The sequence below is a fragment of the Ictalurus punctatus genome, chromosome 5 (assembly GCF_001660625.3).
Source record: "Ictalurus punctatus breed USDA103 chromosome 5, Coco_2.0, whole genome shotgun sequence".
Lineage (NCBI taxonomy): Eukaryota > Metazoa > Chordata > Actinopteri > Siluriformes > Ictaluridae > Ictalurus > Ictalurus punctatus.
In genome coordinates, this window is record NC_030420.2 from 20,752,732 (window position 1) to 20,775,647 (window position 22,916).

General features: G+C 40.4%; 3 protein-coding genes across 9 annotated transcripts in view; 1 reads left to right on the forward strand and 2 right to left on the reverse strand.

Moving 5' to 3' along the window:
- Positions 1–116: 116 nt before the first annotated feature.
- On the reverse strand, positions 117–3,695 carry apex2 (APEX nuclease (apurinic/apyrimidinic endonuclease) 2). The gene is made up of 6 exons (XM_017467704.3): positions 3,364–3,695; positions 3,144–3,227; positions 2,806–2,995; positions 1,741–1,884; positions 1,551–1,620; positions 117–1,350 (listed from the first exon to the last, which is right to left on the reverse strand). The coding sequence occupies exons 1-6, from the start codon at positions 3,476–3,478 to the stop codon at positions 202–204; spliced, it is 1,752 nt and encodes a 583-aa protein (XP_017323193.1). The 5' UTR covers positions 3,479–3,695; the 3' UTR covers positions 117–201.
- A 10,509-nt stretch (positions 3,696–14,204) lies between these two features.
- rassf11 (Ras association domain family member 11) lies at positions 14,205–19,634 on the forward strand. The gene is made up of 4 exons (XM_017467990.3): positions 14,205–14,649; positions 16,673–16,850; positions 17,179–17,282; positions 18,255–19,634. Exons 3-4 carry the CDS (start codon positions 17,180–17,182, stop codon positions 19,535–19,537), a joined length of 1,386 nt encoding a protein of 461 aa, XP_017323479.1. The 5' UTR covers positions 14,205–14,649; positions 16,673–16,850; position 17,179; the 3' UTR covers positions 19,538–19,634.
- Positions 19,635–19,670: 36 nt separating this feature from the next.
- Positions 19,671–22,916, reverse strand: part of csde1 (cold shock domain containing E1, RNA-binding) — a 35,609-nt gene continuing 32,363 nt past the window's right edge. For all 7 annotated transcript variants that reach the window (XM_053680310.1, XM_053680313.1, XM_017467988.3 and 4 more), the window contains 4 exons: positions 22,394–22,572; positions 22,093–22,256; positions 21,350–21,482; positions 19,671–21,156 (listed from right to left, as the gene is read on the reverse strand). In XM_053680310.1, coding sequence (XP_053536285.1) covers positions 21,109–21,156; positions 21,350–21,482; positions 22,093–22,256; positions 22,394–22,572 — 524 coding nt within the window. In that variant the 3' untranslated portion in view covers positions 19,671–21,108. The remainder of the gene's footprint in view (positions 21,157–21,349; positions 21,483–22,092; positions 22,257–22,393; positions 22,573–22,916) is intronic.

Genomic DNA, 22,916 nt, shown 5'->3' on the forward strand with positions numbered 1-22,916 from the left:
ATGTAATTCGTTTTAAAACACGTCAATGTCCTACAACAGTGTAGCATGCAGTTGTGCTAAATGTGTTTGGTCTTCAGACTAAGAATGCACTATCAAAAAAATATTTAAATCATTCATTTGTACAATAAAAACATTTTTTATTGAAAACATTCTTCTAGCACCATATATAAACAGACTTTTTACAGATATTTCAGTTGGCTTCTATTTGCGTTTGTCCACCCAGGCAAAGAAATTACACCTTGCCTGTGGGTTGGACGAGTGGCCCTGAGGACGAGCACATACAAAAAACTGACGGCCCAAATTTGGTCCAGGTTTCTTCACAGTCCGCAGCACGCACAATTCGTCGTGCGCGTTACACCGTGGCGGCTGGGGTGGTCCATGCAAAACTGATTTCCAAAAGTCTGGACAGGATCCTTTCTTGGTCTCCTGGTTGAGCATGGTGCTGCTTTGGAGCTGATCCTGACAACGCTCTTCGTCTTCCTTAGTCTTTGAGATGCTGAAGTTATTTGTTTCACCCTTCACTTTCACCTCAGTGTGGCCCTCTGTAAGCATACTGTGGGTTGCTATGCAGCTGTTGACATTTTCTGTACCTTCGTGGATCTCAGGCATGACTTCCTCACTCTTGAAACCTGTCTCGGTGTTCTCACCTGAGCTTAAGCTCTGGCTTGAAGATACCACAGGGGTCAGTTTAGGTTTAAAGAAGGTCAGGAGATTGCCTTGAGGTTTAGTTGCCTTTTTAGCTTGTTTGCTTTTTTTCCCCTTGAATGTAGATGACTCTGGTAATCCATCTGAAGGTCTCTTGCTCCCAGAACTGACACCTGCTGCTAGAGGATTGAGGTTCTCACAAATCTCCCCAACCTCTTGAGATCCAGGCAAAGGTTTTTCAATGTCTCTGCCATCTGTGTGTTGTCCAGAAACCTTAACAAGAAAGCGCAAGAGTTTCTGCTGCTTCCCCATGAACTCAGGCATATAACAGGTGCACAGAGCTGGGCATCTAGGACTGGGTACAAAAGTACAACTTAGTTTAGCCCATATGGGACAGTGATCAGAACCCTCCACTTCTGGCATGATATCTGCATTCAGTAAGTTTGTCTCAACTAGTAAACGATTGGCAAAAATATAGTCGATGCGGGTGCCATAGTTGGTTTGCCTCGCACCCGTACGTGTAGACCAGCATGTGAAGGCATTGCTACGTGTAGGATGGAAATAGCGGAAGGTGTCAATAAATTTACCACCAGACACACAATTCAGAGAGGGCTCAGAACCTTCCTCCTCATCATTCCCGTTTTCTGCCGGCTCAAACAGGAAGCTGTCCAACCACTTTCTGCCTGGATTGTCCTCAAAGTTCTCCTGTGTGACATGGAGATAAAAATGAGAAAAAGTTTGGAGATAGCATGAGTCACATAGTCCCAATAATTATTAAACAACAATGTTTTTAATGTTTTAATGTTCAGACAAACAACCAAGTAAGAGCTTATATTTGTAAAATTTCGAAAGCCATGAATCAGTGCATGCTCCCTATGTGTAGTGCAGTATTCCTGAACACGTACCACATCATCTGGGTCACAGTGGTCTATTGGCTGGTGAGAGGTGTTTATATCACCCAATATGATCACATGACTAGACAGAACAATAGCAATTAAAATTTCAATTCAAGATATGCAGTGTGATGTTAATGGTGCAATTCTAGTAAAGCTTAAAGTACAAAAATAATGTTGCTCCGGATCAATTATTACTTACCTTCGAGGTCCCACAATTGCCTCAGCTCTGCTTTGTAAGAGTTTGTAAAACTGCAGTTTAAAAAGCTTTCTCTCTGGCTTTTCTGGATCTGCACGTGGGCAATACACATTGATGACAGTCAGGGTCTCAGATCCTTCTGCTTCCCTGTGGAAAATAATTACCATGCAAACCATTTTCAAAGCTGTAACTGTCTTGTACATCAGTATAATCAGAGGAATCATTTTACTTGATGTAGACCAAATTTTCCAATGTTACAAAAATATAGAGGGATACTGAATAGGCTCAAAATTTATTACGATTTCAGCATCCCCTCAACGGCTTCCCCTTTATGTCTTGGGATAGTATCTATATGATGTCTGCCAATGGTCCTATACAACACTATAGGGGATGTAGAGAAGATTTTAACAAACTAGGCATTGGCAGATTTACACTATATGGACAAAAGTACACTATATGATTGGAAGTATTTGACTACCTGTCCATCACACCCATATGTGTGCCTTCTCCCAAACTGTTGCCACAAAGTTAGAAGCACACAATTATCTAGAATGTCTGTGTGCTATAGTATTACATTTCCCATTCACTAGAATTAAGCGGCCCAAACCAGTTCCAGTACGACAATGGCCCTGTGCACAAAACAAGATCTATGAAGACATGTTTCAAAAAGGTTGGTGTGGAAGAACTCGAGTGGTCTGCACAGAACCCTGACATCAACCCCACTGAACAAATTGTGATGAACTGGAACACTGACAGCACACCAGGTCTTCTCACCAGACAATAGTGTCTAATCTCACTAATGCTCATGTGGCTGAATGGGCAAATCCCCACAGCCACGCTCCAAAATCTAATAGAAAACCTTCCCAGACAAGTAGAGGGTATCATAATAGCTAAATCTGTAATAGGATTTTCTATAAGCACATGTGGGTGTGTGTAATGGGTACGTTTGTCCATATAGTGTAGCTGAGGTATCTACTGAACTATACTTAAGATGGTGACAGGAATTCCTCCAAGGTCACTGGGCAATAGCAAGTCGACAAGGCCAAGTTAAAAACAGTAGCGGTTTACAGCGAATGCTTGAACTTGTGTTGGGTGATTACGGCTCGTCCTTCATTATCAAGTGACTGGAGCTCCTCTATGGAGAAGTCCCCCTGATCACCATAGCAACCGACAGCCTCTCCATGGTTGACAAGGCGACCTGTCAGTCCTTCTTCTGCGGCGAATGGGGTAGCGGAGTCTTTACAAAACGTCGCGACCCCTGTTGAAACAAATAAGAAAAAATAAACCTCAATTTCCTGTGTACATGCAAATAATACCAAAAATAAAAAAAAAAGTAAAAGAATAAAATTATGAGTTATTACAATCAGGCCACTCCACACGAGCTCGTTAATTATGCTAAAAGTTACCCGAGTAGCCAGTGCGTCCTCGGCTAAAGCTGAAATAAGAGTTGTATCCATCCACAATTGCTGTCCTTTCGTCCAGCAGATCGCCTAACAACATTGGGGGAGAATTTCCTTTTAAACACGTAACAAACGTGTGCACCTAGTCTATTATATTAGTCTACTGACATACTAATATAGCTCCACAGTGACATGTGTTCTTGCTATCGTTTCCGCTTTTACTTACGCGTCACTTTGGTTTCCTGAACGCATATTATATCAGCGTCGAACGAGTCAAGCGCAGACTTTATCCCGTTTTTAAAGGTTCTTATGCCATTTATGTTCCAAGTGACAATCTTCATGTTTTGGACTGCAGACAAACACCACTAACAGCGTGCAGCTGTGTGTGCCGGAAATGTACAGCTCACTTCTCGCGAGATCATAAAAGCGCGCGCTTGCTGTCATAATCAGGAAAAGCTGTAAATACGAGCGACTGATGTGCGGTTTAATTATTGTTTCTTCCCGTAGGTCCTGCTCCCTGAATTATAAACCAATCAAATAGTTGACGCTGTCAAACGATTAAAGTTTGCGCACCCATTATTTACATCAGACTAGTTTTGTCGTTACTCTCGCGAGCACTTGTGTGGCGTATGGGAAGCCAAACGACTCAAAAGCTGGTCCAAACTGAGCAGACCGAAAGAAGACCAGTTCGGACTTTCTAGCCACGAGACCTGCGCACAAATTCCTCTGAATTCTTCCCCAGAACTTTACTCTAAAATACTACTGCTATCAACAGTTCCTATAACAGATGGCAAACAGGCCTAAGAGAACATTTGAAACTTTTAAATAGTCCTAAAATGTTTAACGGATTTGATAATGTTGAAAGAAACAATAATAGACACACAGCAGAAAACTCTTCAGACTTTCCAGACTCTTCTCACTGAAGTGTATGGGAAGCCAAACAAGTCAAAACCTGGCCCAAGCTACTCAGAAGAACCGCGCAGCACAGACCGAATACCTGCATGACCCACTGGGAAGCATGGCACACTGCGGGTAGGTTTTAACTACGCTGAGTGGACCAGTTTGGTAATTGTAAGCCTATTTTCTATGGCTGTACGTAATCAAATGATTATGTTTAGTCTCTCCCAGTTTATTTTGTGCTGGTCTTGTTGCTCGCATTGGGAGGTCAAAACTGGTCTGCACAGCACGTTTAAAACCCACCTGCACTGCGCTGTCCAGTTTGTTGTGCATATCAATTGGTCCAGGCTGCAATCTTCAATTCAGTTCAATTCAATTTTATGTGTATAGCGCTTTTAACAATGGACATTGTCTCGAAGCAGTTTTACAGAAACATATAAACACAGGACTCTTCAGTGGTTCGTGCCACAGTACCCAGCGGGTTGCGCAGATATGTGGTCCGTTCTGCGTGGTACTTCTGAGTAGCTCAGTTTGGACCACCTTTTGAGTGGTTTGGCTTCCCATAGTGGCGCTGTCTGTTTGAGTGACTGATGCAAACTTTTATTCTAATTAGAAATAACAGCTAACCCAATCCAAGCTGCAATGTTCTAATGATTTATCCCACAATTATCAAACTGCACATTTACAGGTCTTCGTAAAACAATACCGTAAGGATTGTGTGCTGTTTTGTCCACTTTTCCAGCAGGAAACTATAGGCAGTATACTTTGATAGTAAATTGCCTTGTCAGAAAATAGTTCCAGCATAAACTATATGTACAATATTTTTGGTAGGCTATTTTAAGATTAGATAATGCCTCCAGCATATGAAGAAGCATGAAACCTTTCGGACATCACAATAGATAAGACAATTTCTCAGAAGACTTGACAAATATTTGTTTTTGTAGGAATTGTTTGATTTGGTGGTAAATGATTCTCCTTGAGTTGTCTTGTTTCTAACCAACACAGCCAAATACTTACGAAATTCAAGGCTAGCTGATGGAGAAAAAATAAAAAACCCAGTGGCAGCCATCCTATCAAAATGGTGTAAATACAGCAGCATCTGGAAAGAACATGCAGTTACACTACAGTGCAAAAGTAAACGTGGCTTTACAGGTGTTGGACATGGAAATGTGACTGAGCATCCTGGTGTTGCCAACTCGTTTCAGGGGAAAGTAAATACATGCTTAAGAAGTCACTGGATGATGCCATACTTTTATATCATCATACGATTTTATGAAGACACTTAATACCGAGCACCGAGCTTCATAAATAACCTCGCAGAAACATCAATTAGATTTGGATCACCGTCAGATCCCATAGAACTCGATCAGGCGACTGAAAGCTTGGAGTCAACACTCCGCTACACGCTAGATAGAGTGGCTCCACTCAAAAGAAAAATAATTAGAGAGAAAAAATTAGCACCCTGGTATAACGATCAAACGCGAACCTTAAAACAGACAACTCAACAATTAGAACATAAATGGCGTCAAACCAAACTGGTGATATTTCAAACAGCATGGAAGGAGAGCCTACTGAAATATAAGAAATATCTTGGCGATGCTAGAAAAATCTATTTCTCCACCTTAATAGGAGATAACAAAAACAATTCTAGATTCCTTTTCAACACAGTAGCAAAATTAACTAGGAATAAAACCACTACAGAGAGAAACACTCAATCATTACATAGCAGTGAAGATTTCATGAAATTTTTCGTTGATAAGGTTGAAAATATTAGGCGTGAAATACAGGCCATTAAATTAAAACCAGACAGTACTGTAACAAACCCATTACATGACAATGTAGCAATATCAGATCAATGTTTAGTGTGTTTTGCTCCGCTTAGAGAAACCGAACTAGCTACATTAATCACTTCAGCCAATTCATCAACTTGCATACTAGATCCCGTACCTACATGTTTGTTTAAACAGATTTGTCCTTCTAGTAATTTGTAGTAATTGAACCACTTTTAAATATAATCAATTCTTCCCTAAGCACTGGCTATGTACCTAAATCACTTAAATTAGCAGTTATTAAATCCATGATTAAAAAACCTGACCTTGACCCGTCTCAATTGTCCAGCTATAGACCAATATCAAATCTCCCCTTCATCTCTAAGATTTTAGAAAAGGTTGTAGCAAAGCAGTTATGCTCGTACTTAGATAGGAATAACATTCATGAAATGTATCAGTCAGGATTTAGACCTCATCATAGCACAGAGACAGCGTTAGTTAAAGTAGTAAATGACCTTCTACTGACTTACGATCAGGGTTGTATCTCGCTGCTTGTGTTACTCGACCTTAGTGCAGCTTTTGATACTATAGATCACACTATTCTCCTTGATAGATTAGAAAATGTTGTTGGTAATAAGGGAACAGTCCTCTCCTGGCTCAGGTCTTATCTGACCGATCGTTATCAGTTCGTATATGTAAATGGTGATTCCTCCATGCCTACTGAGGTTACTTTTGGAGTTCCACAGGGTTCTGTTTTAGGTCCACTGCTCTTTACTTTACATATGCTACCCCTAGGACAAATTATTCGTAAACATAGAATTAGCTTCCACTGTTATGCTGATGATACACAGTTGTATGTTTCAGCGAAGCCAGAGGACAGACAGAAGCTTAGTAAAGTTGAGGATTGTGTAAAGGACATTAGACGTTGGATGTTAACTAACTTCCTTTTACTTAATTCTGATAAAACAGAAATACTTTTATTAGGCCCACGTGTAGCTAGAAGTAATCTTTCTGATCACATGGTTACTCTGGATGGTCTTTCTGTTTCAACATGTACAGCATTAAAAGACCTTGGAGTGATTATTGACTCCAGCCTATCATTTGATGCTCATGTAGATAATATTACTAGGATAGCTTTCTTTCATATCAGAAATATTTCTAAGATAAGAAACATATTGTCACTACATGATGCGGAAATACTAGTTCATGCATTCGTCACCTCTAGATTAGATTACTGTAATGCCTTATTGTCTGGATGTTCCAGTAGGAATATAAATAAGCTCCAGTTAGTCCAGAATGCAGCTGCTAGAGTCCTAACTAGAACTAGAAGATACGACCATATCACACCGATATTATCAATACTGCATTGGCTCCCAGTAAAATCTCGCATTAATTATAAAATACTCTTATTAACCTATAAAGCACTAAATGGTCTCGCACCACAATATCTAAGCGACTTTTTGGTTTTATATGATCCGCCACGCCTACTTAGATCAAAAGATGCAGGCTATTTGACGGTACCTCGAATAGTGAAGGCTACAGCAGGGGGAAGAGCCTTCGCTTATAGAGCCCCACAGTTATGGAACAGTCTTTCTATTAGTGTTCGGGATTCAGACACAGTCTCAGTGTTTAAGTCTAGGCTTAAAACGTATTTGTTTACTCAAGCCTACCCTGACTAGATTCTGTTCTACTACTTTGCAGTCATAATAATCTTTTTTCTCCCTCTCTCCTTTCGCCGAGCCCCACACGAATTTATGGAGTTACTAGAGATCCAGATCCTTTCTTCCTCTGGATGGAGCTCAAATCTTCTCTAATTCCAGACTGCTGGGACTACGGCTGCTCCTAACGCCATACAGACTTCATATAAATCCATAATGAACTTTTTCACACTATCTGTTGTTACCCAGATGAGGATGGGTTCCCTTCTGAGTCGGGTTCCTCTCAAGGTTTCTTCCTCTTAAAACATCTTAGGGAGTTTTTCCTCACCACCGTCGTCACTCAGTGGCTTGCCCAGTTGGGATAAATTCACACCTTTGATATCTGTATACCATGTTGATATTTCTGTAAAGCTGCTTTGAGACAATGTCTATTGTGAAAAGCGCTATACAAATAAAATTGAATTGAATTGAATTAATAGACCAGAATAGAACTAATCAAAAAAGAAAATAATAGATAATATAATTTCTTATAAGAAATCAGTCCATACAGGAGTTATGTTTGTGATTGTTGCAGACGAAAATGGTCGATTTTGCTGTGGCTCTTTTCAATCGTTGTGATGAGTTTTTTGTGCTTGAATTTGGCGAAATTGCAATTGCACAAAATTGTCTCTCGCAGTGATGCTTGTTGGTAAATGAGACCTTTTAGCTGCACTCATGTTCGCCGCATGTGAATCAAAGAGGGCTTTGGGTGAATGCACATTGTGATGACATCATATGACACGTCTTGGCCCAAATCTGTGCAAAATCTGCAGTAAACTTGAAAAATAGCAAGCTCCTCAGAATATTGAGGAGTTTGCGTAAATTTCTGCGATCGCAAAATCCTGGAAGGACTGACAAATAAGCAACATCTTTGGTCATGACACCACAACCTATTCAAGAACACATACAAAATGAAGCAGTGGTAGTGAATAGTGTCGTGGAATTAGACAACACTTGCAGACTCGTCCTCTTAAGGTAAAAAGGTTTATTACAGAAAGATGGTTATTGCAGGATAGAATAATGAGAGCGCTCTAAAGCGCTTGTGCTGAACCACTACTATATATATGAAAAGCAGAGCATGACACACTTCTGTGTACCGATAAGAGGCAGTTTAAGGCATTTTAAGGCTTTGTTTTAGGATCATGGAAGATGTGCAGACAAACCTTGTACAGAAGAACATGTTTGTGTCTCTGTAAGCAGATAAACATTCTGTACTGATCTCAGTGACATGACATGGCCTTCTTAGGTGTTATCCTCAGATGAACAGAAAAAGAACAAGAACAAAACTATTACAAAGTAAAAATGAGTAATTTCCCTCACATTTCCCCCATTTTATCATTACAAAATATGATTACTAAAATTAATAGAGAAATTACTAGGCTGTGAATATATCAGAACTAAAGAATCCTTTCACGTTCAACTGAATTCATCATGAAACAGACATAATGAAGGCGCTAAGGCTGTTTTTGCGGATATAAAGTATCCTGCCTTCAAACAAGCTTATTTTAGAGTGAAATGAGAATCGTCATGGTCAAATGCATATTTACAATAGACGTGAAATGGATGTCAATGGGTCATCATTGTCAGTGTCGCTGGCAGAATCTAGTTCCCAGTCAGGTTTAAGATACAGCTCGGGTTGGTCTTCGTAAGGGTCGTAGTCACTTTTTGTTGACGTTTTAATTAGCATCAGTGTTTGGTCATCAGTCATTGCTCTTAATGATCGGAGGAAACACCCTCGCACGCAGGAAATTACACATGGTGCCATGTGTAATTAAGACAAGTAGAATGACGGTGACTATAGGAACACAAATGGTCAGTATCCACGATCTCCAGCCCCTGAAAACGGAGTTCAACCAATCAAGCCCCATCTCGCTAGTCTGCAGCGGGTTGCATATCACAGACTGCATGCGTTCAGTGATAGAATAACCATTATGTGTCTGACGAGGGGCCGTGTGACGACGTGTGGGTAGCACTGTTGGCAATGATTCTTCTGACGAAAGGCGATACAGAACGGTTTACAGAGGCAGCCAATATCTTGGCATACGGGTTTTTAACTACTAATTGTCGTCCAATCTGCAGCAATAGTCTACTAAAGAACTTTGCGGGCTTATGTGGGACCTATAGAAATCACGGCGCCTTAGGCACTTAATCCCGTCACCACGATCAGCTAAATAACAAATTTGGATTAAAGTGTGTGCGTCATGCACTCTTTCTGCTGCAACGATGTGATTGGTGTGATTGATCATTAAGTCTTCCACACAATAAACTTCAATATCGTGCTTTGGTTTATCTTTCCAGTTTAAGGGTTTTCCCCCGCCCCCAGTGTTGTCGGGAACGGTCCCAGTGATTTGAGAGTTTATTTCTGAAACAGGGCATAATAACAGATACCACCTATACCAGGTAAGATTAGGAATAGGTTTGTATATCTGAGTGGATGTGCAGGTCAACATCTAATGATTTGTGTCTAGTCTGCAACAGTAGTCTGTGGTCAGGGAGCTTTGGGGAGTAAGAGGTGCGGTAGCAAAGTCACGTCGTTTAAGGAAGTTCAGTCCTCCTAAGGGTACAGTTACAGTGTCGTCAACATTTTCTCCAAAAACTACATGTCCGTGATTTCACAGGCTACTAGATACCACTTAAGACTGTCTATCATGGAGTCGCGTGGGATTGGTGTGTTGATGTGTTGGGGTGTAGTGTGTCGTGTGTGGGTGTGTATATGCAGATCGTTGCTCGTGAGCATAGGTCCTCCTAGAGGCCTCTTGATAGAGAATTACGTTCTAGTTCTCCTATTGCAGTGCTGTTTTCTCCAGCGCAATGCTTGGCTCTGGCACCCTCCTGAAGTGGCTTGCATGCAAGAGAACCTGGAATGGCCCAGACCACCGTGGTTTGTTCCACCTGGTCCTGCGGAAGTCCTTGATCACGATCCACTCTCCGGGCTTCAGATCATGCAGCGGGCACGTGGCTGGAGCTGGAAGTGCTGCCTTTACCTACTTGTGGATAGAGTGCAGAGCAGAGGACAGGGTTGCACAGTAATTTAACACTGCATCATCACATGCTGCAGCGTCGGGAAGAGGAGCTGTCACAGGTCCATTTGCTGTGTTTGGAGGTCGCCCAAACAGTAACCCAAAGGGGCTAAGCCCATCGTAATCCTGTTTCAGAACAGCATTTGCTCCGTCTGTTTTTTAGTGTCCCATTTTGTCTCTCTACCACCCCACCACTAGCCGGATGATATGCACAGTGCTACATTAATTCAATACCCTAATATTCACCCACCTACTTAAGGGCATGGCTCACAAAAGGTGTGCCATTATCACTGGAGATTATCATTATCACTACCACGTCTGAGTCCTGTTTGGACGTAGGGACGTGGCCTTCTCTACCTTCAAACCTCAACCCACGTTATGAGTTGCGCAAACATCGTAAACAAAATTTTTAAAAAGTAATTAGAGAAACCAATGCTTTATCACAGCCATCATTCCCCCTTTGACGCATGGTCCCTGCCATGCTTCAACTTTGAAGACAAGGACAGCCCTGGGGGCATCGCCAAATTCTGTCAACAACCGTGCAGCCTGTTTTGTGCCACACAGCCTTTTCCTCATCTGTAGCTTGCGCTTGGAGGTCTGAAAGCTGTAAAGAAGGAGTGATTATTTTCTTTTGTGTTTTGGGACCATAGATGCTTCACTGTCCGCTCGAGTGTTTCCTAGGAAAACAGGGTCTAATTTGTTAGTGTGCATCACATTTTCATGCTGCAATAGTTTTGGGGGAGTCGGACTGCATCCAGCAGCTCAGAGACTTTGTGAGTGGGCTATGTGTGCTCCTGAACTCGTCAGGAAGTTCCTGTATTTCCAAATTGTTCCAAAATCATGTACTACCCCAAAGGCATATCTACTGTCTGTTTAAATATTTACTGACTGTCCCTCAGCATGTCTTCATGCCTCTGAGGGCATGTAGTTCAGTTGCTTGTGCTGAAAGGTTTGAGGGGATACTTCCTGACAGACCGTCTCGTGTGCGGTCACTACCGCATAGTCCACTCGATTTTTACCTGTCTCTGGGTCACGTGACACAGACCCGTCCACAAAAAGGATCAGATCTGGATTTTCCGATGGAACATCCTTCAGGTCGACTCTAGGGGAGCAGAGTTTGTTAGTCAGTACAACACAGTCACGTGGTTCTCAGTCTCCCTCTGTTGGAAGAAGAGTAGCAGTGTTAAGGACAGTACATCGTTTTATAGTGACATTTGGCATATCTAGTAGTATAGTGTAATGGTGCAGCCACCATTGGGTGGACAGGTGTGAGGTTTTCTGTTCAAGTAGGAGTAACAACACTTCATGTGGAACCAAGAGGTCCAATTCTGAGTAACCTACCAGGTCTCTGGATGCCACCACAGCTTTCTCAGCTGCTGCTACTGCACGTACACACGGGGGAATCTCTGCAGCGACTGGATCCAACTTACCTGAGAATGAGCTGTCCAACCTGTCGCATATGCCATCTCTCTGAGTGGTGCTTCTAGAATGGTATAGTTTAGAATGAAAGTTCTGTGATACGAACACATACCTAGGAAAGATAGAACCTGTTTCTTCGTCAGAGGCTTGGGAATCTTCTGAATGGCAGATACTCTGTCTGCAGAGAGTTTCCTTCCACTGGTGGAGATGTCGTGCCCTAGAAATCTCACTTCTTGTGGTACATACTGTAATTTGGAGAGACTGGCTTTGTGGCCTTCTTTGGCAAGATGCTGCAACAATTTAATGGTGTCAGTTTCACACTGTGCCCTGGAGAATGTGGTAGAGGTGCTAAGCTGTCCTTTAGCATTTGGTTGTATATCGTTAGTGACTCTCAATACCCTTAACACATGCAAGTGAAAGTGTAAGGATGTCAGTCAAATATGAATGCAAACCAAAACTCACTTTCTTTATCAAGAGGTATACTGAAAAAATGCATTAGCTAAATCTACGACTGAAAACCATTCGCTATTTGCTGGAACCTGGCTTAACGTTGAGTAAGAATTTGGCACGTCTGGAGCTCTCTGTTTGACTGCTGCATTAACCGCTTGCAAATCTTGTACAAATCTCCATTCATCATGGTGTAGGGTTTTTTTTGTTTTTTTTTTTGCTTCTCACACTGGAAATATCGGAGTGCGCACTCACGAATCAGGACAGGGGACAATGACCTCTGCTTTTAGTAGTGAATTAAATACTGGCCTAATTCCCTCAATAGCTTCTGATTTAAGAGGGTATTGAGATTGTCTGGTCCTAAAGTCAGATTTGGGCGTGATCATGACTGGTGGTGCACTTCTAATCAGACCAACATCATGTTTCCCTTGGGCCCACAGCCCGAGAGGCACCTTCTTCAACTGTGGATGTGCCTCTACGGGTGTGGGGCTTGTCCCAAGGTTCAGAAACATTCCCTTGTCATGACAAATAACATCCCGGTTAACCTTGCACATATCGAGAAAGAGTTTTTATAAACTCCCAGCGTCAGGCTGTACCACATGTTAGAGGTGGGTTTCTGTTCCCAATCTGTAATTTTCCCACTCTCACATAATCTCGAGCACAGTCCCACGTCTTTCTACTGTTTGTTCTTTATTTTGGTTAATGAGACGTGGGGCGCTGATTCTGGGACAAAAAATACATGCAACTGCGTGTCACTCAATTTGACTGAACATGTGCAAAATTTGTCAATCAGATGAGGGCCCTGCCTGACATTTTTTCTCTCTTTTATGTGCCTCGCTCTGTCATTCAGCAAATGCCTTCCAGTCAGCCAAAAACTGCACTTCGCTCTTTGTTTTAGGGGTCTCTCTCTCCTTTGTCTCTAAATTAAGTTTCTGTTGTTCTAACTCTCTGAGACTACCTTTTTCTGGGAAAGCACATTCTTTAACCCATACATCATATTGGTTCAAACATCCTTCCCAATAATTCACACGTATAAATGTGATATTAGGATCAACATATGAGCACCCTGTACATACCATAGCATGTGTCACAGGATGTGCTTTGATACATGTTTTCCCTATATTTTATTTTTACAGCTTCTATAACTTTCAAAAGTTTTAATAAATTTAACGTGCTATGAAAATCAAGTGAATACGCATTCTCGTGCACAGACAGAAAAGGTTGTAGTGTGTGCCAAATCTCTAGACATTCAATTAATCGTATAATTTATAGGTTCAAAAGAGCAAACCTTAAGAATGTAAAATAGTTTACCTGTGAGGGCGAGTCCACATATAGCAATTTGGTAGGGCTTACAGTTTTCTCTTCCCTTCTTTTTTTAAATAATCATTTCATTTTTATTATTATTATTTTTTATCTCAGTAAAATGTACTTGTGCGTTAAATTTGCCAAATGTATCATGTACCGCTGATATGATGTAATGAGTCAATGGGGCATGCCACTTGATAATAATCCACCGTAAAAATACCGCGCCTCTTGCGCTTCTTAATAAGTACTCTCTTTACTTATTTATTGCTCGAACCGGACTCTTTCCGTTAGCAAATATTTTTACCGTTATTAACTCTCTCTCTATATATATATATCTTAGTTTTGAAGCTGTGATCTAAGAAACATCAATATCTCTGGAACTTCTTATAAGAAATCAGTCCAGGATATATATATATATATATATATATATATATATATATATATATATATATATATATATATATATATATATATATATATATATATATATATCCATCAGTATATATCTTAGTTTTGAAGCTGTGATCTAAGAAACACCAATATCTCTGCCGTCGCAGAGGCGAAGTTCCTGGAACTTCTTATAAGAAATCGCTCCATGTAATACTTCTCTCAATGTAATACATGCATTTCTTATATCACTGACTCCCTTCCACACAGACAGCAATACACTGACAGCAATACACTATGACTTCAATAAATTCTAATTCTATATCATTGACTCCTTTCCACACAGACAGCAATACACAATGACATCACACAATTCTAATTCTAAATTCTTGATGATTCCTACCAGTCAGTGGTTGCCACCACCTGCATATCAACCTGGAATTCAGGGTGGAACTTTACCACGGGCATCCTCCGATTTGCTTGTTGTCCAGAAAAGTTGAAACACAGCCCAGCCAGGAGAAGCCAAATTGTCGTGGAAATTAGGCAACACTTGCAGACTCGTCCTCTTAAGGTAAAAAGGTTTATTACAGAAAGATTTTAATACAGGATAGAATAAAGCAGGATAGAATAATGAGAGCGCTCTAAAGCACTTGTGCTGAACCACTACTATATATATGAAAAGCAGAGCATGACACACTTCTGTGTACCAATAAGAAGCAGTTTGAGGCAGTTCAATCAGGCTTTGTTTTAGGATCTTAGAAGAACATTCTGTACTGATCTCAGTGACATGACATGGCCTTCTTAGGTGTTATCCTCAGATGAACAGAAAAAGAACAAGAACAAAACTATTACAAAGTAAAAATGAGTAATTTCCCTCACAATAGTCAGGACACAGGGAAATCACTTACCGACTGAATAACTCGCTTGTATTACTTGTAAACATATCTAAGAAAAGAGTGCCGGGGGGACAAAATCAACCTCTGTGATTGGTTGTTGGGATCGTCGGCTTATTCAAGCACACAGTGCTTTATGCACTGGTGGTGAGCTGAACAAACCTGCTCTCTAAACACATATAATCAGCAGCTATGATGTGATGAAGATATGATGCTATGAAATTTGCTCAGCAATAATAGAATGAGAAATACTATATTCAGTCAGTTTAATGGGAACACCTGTACCCTGGCTCATTCATGCAGCTATCCACTCAGCCAATTATGTGGCAAGAATGCAATGCATAATATCATGCAGATACAGGTTAGGAGCTTCAGATCATGTTCACATGAAATATCAGAATTTCGAGAAGAAAAAAAACAAAAAAAAAAGTGATCTCAGTGACTTTGACTGTGGCATGGTTGTTGGTGCCAGGCAGGCTAGCATGAGTATTTGAGAAAATGCTGATCTCTTGGGATTTTCACTCAAAACAGTCTTTAGAGTTTTCACAAAATGGTGGAAAAAAAACATCCAGTGAGTAGAAGTTCTGCAGGTGCAAATACCTTGTTGATGAGAGAGATCAGAGGAGAATGGCCAGACTGGGCCGAGCTGACAATGAAGGCTACAGTAACACGTTCAACCATGGTGAGCAGAAAAGCATCTCAGAATGCACAATTTGTCAAACCTTGAAGCGGATGGGCTACAACAACAGAAGGACTGCATCTGATTCCAGTCACGCCAGACAAGAACAGGGATCTGAGGCCACAGTGAGCACAGACTCGGTGAAACTGGGCAGGTGAATTAGAAGAACGTCACCCAGGCTGATGAGCCTCTGCTGCAACATGCAGATGGTGGGGTCAGAATTTGGCATCAACAGCCTGAATCCATGGACCCAGCTTGCCTTGTGTTAACAGTTCAGGCTGCAGCTGGTGGTGTAATAGTGGTGTAAAGTGTAATGTAATTAGCACACATCAGGTCTGTTAATACCAACTGAGCATCATTTCAATGGCACAGCCTATCAGAGTACTTCTGACCACGTGCATCCCTTTATGGCCACAGTTTACCCTGCTTACACTAGTACAACATTTCCAGCTTGATAATAGGTCAAGTCACAAAGCACAAATCGACTCAATCCGTTTCCATGAACGTGACGATGAGTTCAGAGTATTTCAGTGGCTTCCTTAGTCACCAGATCTGAATGCAATAGAGCACCGTTGGGATGTGGTAGCACAGGAGATAAATCTGCAGCAATTATATGATACACTCATGTCAACATAGCCCACCACCTTGTGGAATCCATGCCACAGAGAACTCAGGCTGTTCTGAGAACAGAGGGTTCATACCCAATATTAGTATAGTGTTAGTGTATATGCTCTTTACAAGAAATTAGACAGTTTGTTTTATGTGTAGTAGCAGTAGTAGTAATAATAATAATAATAATAATAATAATAATAATAATAATAATAATAAACACCTAAATCTATTCAGCGCCCCCCTGGTAGCTTGTTCATTGATATATTTACTAGATATTGTCAATTCAATTTACCTTTATAAAGACAATAAAAGAAAAAAAAACAACAACAATTATATAAATTATACAGTCATAGACTAATTCTGATCCAGCTGCTGTCCAGTTATCAACCATGATCTGTGTTTACTGACAGGAAGGGTTTGGACCTCTGAGTGTAGTGGTGGGGAACCAAAAAAAGCCAGAACTCCATATTGGTTTGTACAAGATATACACGTTCTCATCACTGCCGCTATAACAGACTCCTCAACCAAATGGTTTTTGTGACAGATCGGAGGATTTTACACACCTGGGGATCAGTACTAAAAAGACAGGTACATATTTCTATCCATATTATTGTAATGAAATTTTAGTATGTAGTAACTATTATGGACCTATAAAAATCCTGCCTTTGAACACATTTAAGAAAATAATATACTTGGAGATTCCTTCACTTGAGTCTAGCAAGAAGTCTCAGTTTTAACAAAATACTTTTAAACAATGATTTTATTGGGCCAGCTGGTTTAATTCATTAAAAATAAAGTGACATCTCAAATTTAAGCCTAAGCGATAGAAATGCCATATAATCATACCTGCTATACAAACTACTGAGAGTACTGAAAGTGCTTAAGTGGAGATAACTATTGATATTTTCCTCCTCAGAATGGAGATTAAAGTGTCTGTTGATGGACTCCAGCGCATTGTTTGTGGTGTAACTGAAATGACGACGTGTCAAGAAGTAGTCATCGCTTTAGCCCAAGCTCTGGGTAAGTTAATTAACTGGATTACAGAAGACAGTGATGTTTGAAATATTAGCCTGCCTTAATATAATTTAAAACCTCTGATGAAGTTTATAATGTATTATATATCTGGAATGTTGAAATTTATTATGGACGCTTAAGGCGCAAACACGCGCAGATTTGTTAAGAGGATCCCAAACTAGCAGATTTGCAGAGACTAACATCAAAAGACTACACAGATATATTTCTCCTGATTTTAAACCTAGATGCAGACCGGTGGGAAAAGAAAAGGAAAAATCAGTTTGTGTTATGCTGTAGGGGGCATTTTGCATCCACTTCCCTCCAAGAGGAATGACTCATTGCAAATCTGACAATTTGCTATAGCATTTTTGCAGTATTTAAATCTAGAACTTGATTAATTTTTTTTTTTAATTTAACCTTTACATAACATTTCAAATATACTGTAGTGTCCAAATACTTTATTTTCTAAACAGATCTTTATTTATGCTTATGAATACACTTTTCCATGGGACATAAGTACAAAGGCATTGCGTGCATACATTTGAAGTGGATACATGCACTAGAAGGATAGTAAATATATATTTAAAAAAAATTCAAACAAAAAGTGTGCACTTATTTAACCCTCACCGTGTTGTAACTGATCACCTCTCATATATTATGAAACATTACCATCCTGATGGTAGTGATCTCTTCCTGGATGACCATGCCTCCCCATGCAGAGGGTATGAAGGCTCAGTGAATGGTTGAATCTGTAGAAACATTAGTCAAATAAACACCAACTGAAGGAATAGCTCTTGGAATGAATGCTTCTCATTCCTCAAGTACAGTACCAGAGACTTGGATTCTACAAGATGCCAAAGCTCGTTGAAGATATTCAGGCAACTCATGGTGGCGCAAACGCTTACCATTTTAATGAACATGCTCCCATAAGGTGGCAGAAATTCTCTTACTTGTGCAAAATTTTTGCTTCGTCCATAGGTCGTACAGGTCGCTACACTCTGCGAGAGAATTTCAAAGGCTACGGGCGCAACGTGACCCCTGACGAGCTGCTCCTGGAGTCCCTGGGGAAGTATGGCCAACAAGCCAGGGAAGTTCAGCTCACCCTGCACTATCTAGGGCCCTCTCTGGTGGATTGGCCAAACAAGCCACATGTTCAGTTAAGACGAGTCGAGGGAGGAGAAAAACTCCGCAGGAGTAGTGCCGGAGCCATCCTCCACCGGCAGAGCCTCCCTCCACTCTCCCATCTCCACCCCAAAACTCCCCCTGAAGAACTTAAGAGGCCCAAGAGGAAGTCATTAACGCTGATGGAGGAAGCATGGGGTTGGCTGGAGAATCTGGGTAAGGGAAGGAAACAGCAATTAACACGAGATAAGGGGGGAAATGAAGAGAAGGATGGACGAAAACGACTACTGGATAACATGGGAGTCAAGCCAGATAAACTAGCCCAGGCCTCTAGGGTAATACAAGGAAAAGATAAAAATAGAACAGAAAACAAGAAATGGAAGCATAGAGAAAAGAATGATGGAATAGAGTTATGTGAAAGTATAACAGAACATAAAACGCAAAGAAATGAAGTATGTGTCACTAAAACCGGGGTTACAGTATATGAGGAAGCCTCTGACCCAAGAGACAACCTGAAAAAGTTAATCATCGAACAACAGGCTAGTCTGAGATCACTCAAGCTCAAAATAGAGACCACTGATGAGCAGATTTTTAAACTTGAAATGCGACAAGCAGAATCGATGTCTAATGAGGAAGAACAGCTCAAGTTTTGGCTCAATGAGCTGAAGGCAGAAGAGGGCTACGAGAAAGTCCTGCAGATGCAATTCCTGGATTTGAAGGAGAAAGTCAGAGAGTGCAAAAATAGTTTAGAGGAGTATAAAATCAAGCTGCAGAGGATGGACCTTGCAAACACGAGGCGGTCTCAGTGCCAGACTGATGATAATGATGACGATCTCTCGGTTAGAATGGAGTTGGATCGTACTTCAGGATGTCTGGAATCAGTGACTGAAGAGAAAATAACCACTGATGTCCCAGAGGGAGACAGTAAGGAGAAGATGGTAATCACTAGAGTGGAATCAAAACTCCCTTACATCTTAGTTACAGCGAATGAGATAACAGAACCCCAGCTAAGCAGCCCATCAGAGCTCAGGGAATGGTGGTTTCGTTGGACTGAAGCTCAGAAAACGGCCTCAGGTTCTACACCGGAAGTTGTGCACCGCACCAAAATAATAATTCACGGCCGAAGCACAAGGGTTTAGCATTGACATTATATATTACATAACCTTTATGTAAAATCTCTGTATTAAAGTATTGACTGACTGTCAAGTATTTAAGCATTGCATTAAAGAAACTTGCAACATGGAAATCAAACAGGGCTTCAGTTCACAGAAATGTGTTTTCATAAAACATTTATTTCAATTGTTTCCATTCAAGACCATAAACAAAAGTATAGAGGAGAACCAGTGGCTCAGCAATAACCCACTGATCTCAAGGAAAAGAAAAGAAAAAGTCTTAACAGTAATATTTTGATTTTCAGTAAGGAGCACAGCAAATAATCTCTACATTAAATCCTGATCTTATAGTTTCTGAATGGAACCTTAGGTATTGTTTCCCCTTTGAATCTCACAGGTTATGCAGACTTAATTTTTTGTTGTTTTTTTTTTTGTTTTATTTATTTATTTTTAAACCTCCCACTAACTAAATAGCACACATTACATATAGTATACTATATCCACAGGTCTCAGGGATGCAGATTTTGTATTAAATATATTTGGGGAAAAAAGCCACCCTAAGACTGTACATGTTCCTTTTTTTTTGGCAATTGTCCAGGAATAGAGTATACCTCTACTGTGTGGTTGGGTTTGTTTTGTCTTAGAGTCTTGAGGCACCTTAACCTTACTTTTATTTTACTTGTTAGAAGCATATTAAATTGAATGTTTTTTTTTTAAAAAAAAAGAAGAAAAAAAAAAAGAAAAAAGAGAAAAAAAAAAGGTGTGCAATGAAAGGGGGAAAAAAACAAACAAAAAAAACAATATAAAATGACTGCAAAATGAGAAGCAATTATGAATTCTGCACCTGAAAGCAGAAGAAAACATGGAAAGAGGGTGTGAAAGCAAGCACAACTATTAAAACAAAAACATACATAATTTGATCAAAAACTCACTTAGGGAAAAAAAAAAAGATCATTCAGACAAATGGGATACATGAGCAATCTTGAGCACAGTGATATTTCAGACCAGAGTGGTTGTAAAAGATGCGCTGAACAACAGAGCAGGAGAAGAAAAGGGAACGGTACATGAACGCAACCTTCTATCAGAGCAAAATGCTTGATTTGGAAGCTGTTTAACGTGGTGAGTGGCTGTCAAGTGATAGGAGCAAATAAACAGATGTCCAAAAAGTATAAGAAAACGTTTTCACAAGATAGAGGGAAAATAGGATTGGGGGAATTCCATACAATTTCATTTTGAGCAAGGATTGAAACAAGGTGGCAGAACCACCAAATCCCATTTCTCTTCAACACTGTCAACACACTTCTCTTACATTTTCTTAAAAAATACTTGATAACGCGCACAGAATGCACACATACACGCACACAACCAAGGAATTCTCTATGACAAATGCGCAAAAACCACTTTAATGTGAAAGGTCAGAGGAGATGATCAATTCTTTTGAAAGGGATTTTGGGGATTGGGGTGTTTGTGTGTGTGGCGCTTAATGTGTTCTATTGATGTTTATAACAGTGCAAATCCCTTCCCTGTCCTTTAATCTTGATTGCTTCTATTCTCTGAGGTGTTGTCAATGTGGAGAGGGAGGAGCAGCAAATAGTAGATCAATCAATCATGCCGGCCTGGCGAGGTTTCCTCTCCACATTAAAGCCCTGGAGGAATGAAGCACACTAAAAGTTAGTTCTTTGAAATACACTTTCGGACAAACTACGACCTTGGAGACTTGCAACAGGCCATTAATAATGGAGATGACGCTAAGTGTATGTTTTAATGTAAGTAATATAGGCAAGTCACTATATCCACTTCTACATGGAGGACAGAAAATAAGAGTTACTGTGCGTTAACCTTTGTATTATCAGGGCCCCGGGGTTGTCGAATGATCACCAAACGCGGGGCGCTGGCATCGTCCAGGGTGATGCTTTTCAGGCGGTTCACAAGGCGGTCAGGCCGAGGTGTTGCCACTGCTTTCAGACCCTCACTACGACACACGTACACATTAGTGAGCTTTACTGAGACTAGAGAAGGCAATAAGAACACATGTTACAGCCAAGAAGCAATAACAAGTTAATAATACTGGGCTATCATGATTTTGCTACTGATTTAAAGGGATTTGTAAACTGGAGTGCTCTTGACTTACTGTTAGAAAGTTCATTGACCTCAATGGCTTAAAAACATTCATTCAGGTTTCTATCCATGTTATTCTTAGTGATTTTTTTAAAAACAAATTTGTTTTTCAATTCGAAAGAGTCACAGATGAAGGCAGCGGAATGGGTATTTATCAGTATTTATCAGTAAAACTGAACCACACCTCTCTCTCTCACTCACAATTACAAAACAAATGTTTTATTGTGAAATGCCTATTTAATGGAAGAGGGGTGGCAACAAAAGTTAGCATGTTCTACTCCTAGCACTATGCTCACAGAGATGATGGAACTATAGAAAATCTATTATAGCATTCACGTGCAATAAAGGTCATACTCAGATCCCCCACACAAAAAAAAAACAAAAACAAAAAAAAAACAAACAAAAAAAAAACAAAACATCATAATTCCTCTATAGAGACCCATTAATAATGATTATTGTCTGACCTCACTCTGCGGACATTGCAGGCACTGCACTTCCCCGTGCGCTGGTTCAGGATAACCGAGAACTCCACTTCGTCTCCAGTCTGGAGCTCCAAGCCGTCCTGCACCTCCTTCATATGGAAGAACAGCTTCTTACTCTCGCCTACCTCATAGGTGATGAAACCAAACTAGGAGGGTCAAGAAATCACATCACATAGTTATACATCATCAGGTCTACGACAAGGCAGCTAGTACAAAGAACATTTAAGCCACATGGTTAATTAACATTATGAATGAAAATATATATACAAACACAATTTGTTACCTGGTCTTTAACACATTCCACCAGAGCTCTACGCTGTGGAACGACGTTGCAAGCCATCTTTTGTCCTGTCTGAGGCACGGTACACAGATGAAATTTCACCATCTCCCCTTTCTGCAGGCAATCTCGTTTACTGGTCATGCTAACGATTCCAAACGGGTAATTCTGACCTTTACTGGAGCCTAGCAGGATCCAACCAGATAAAAGTACAAGCGCATCAGGACAACAAAATTATGACTGGAACCTGAGGATCTAAATCAACAATATATGAAATAATATATGAAAGCATCACAATAGGAATTATATCTATCCATCTGACTTTTGATCAAATGATTTTGCTATAAGTGTGGCATTTACATGACAATTAATATATTAAAGTTGCTTCACACCAAAATATTGACTAAATATTTAAAAGTCTCCGAATTCAGGCACACAGGCACAAAGATTTTCCACATTTCCAGGTTCTAAACATTTTCGTGTTTAGTCTGATGTACTTGTTTTACATGTCATGGTGTACACATACCGG

Excerpts from the sequence above, each read along its gene's own strand:
- rassf11 (XM_017467990.3), top strand. The coding sequence starts at position 17,180 with ATGGAGATTAAAGTGTCTGTTGATGGACTCCAGCGCATTGTTTGTGGT. Across the intron at positions 17,283-18,254 it reads CGCTTTAGCCCAAGCTCTGG|GTCGTACAGGTCGCTACACT; the intron begins GTAAGTTAATTA and ends CTTCGTCCATAG.
- apex2 (XM_017467704.3), bottom strand. The coding sequence starts at position 3,478 with ATGAAGATTGTCACTTGGAACATAAATGGCATAAGAACCTTTAAAAAC. Across the intron at positions 2,996-3,143 it reads AGGACGCACTGGCTACTCGG|GGGTCGCGACGTTTTGTAAA; the intron begins GTAACTTTTAGC and ends TTGTTTCAACAG. Across the intron at positions 1,621-1,740 it reads GCAATTGTGGGACCTCGAAG|TCATGTGATCATATTGGGTG; the intron begins GTAAGTAATAAT and ends TGTTCTGTCTAG.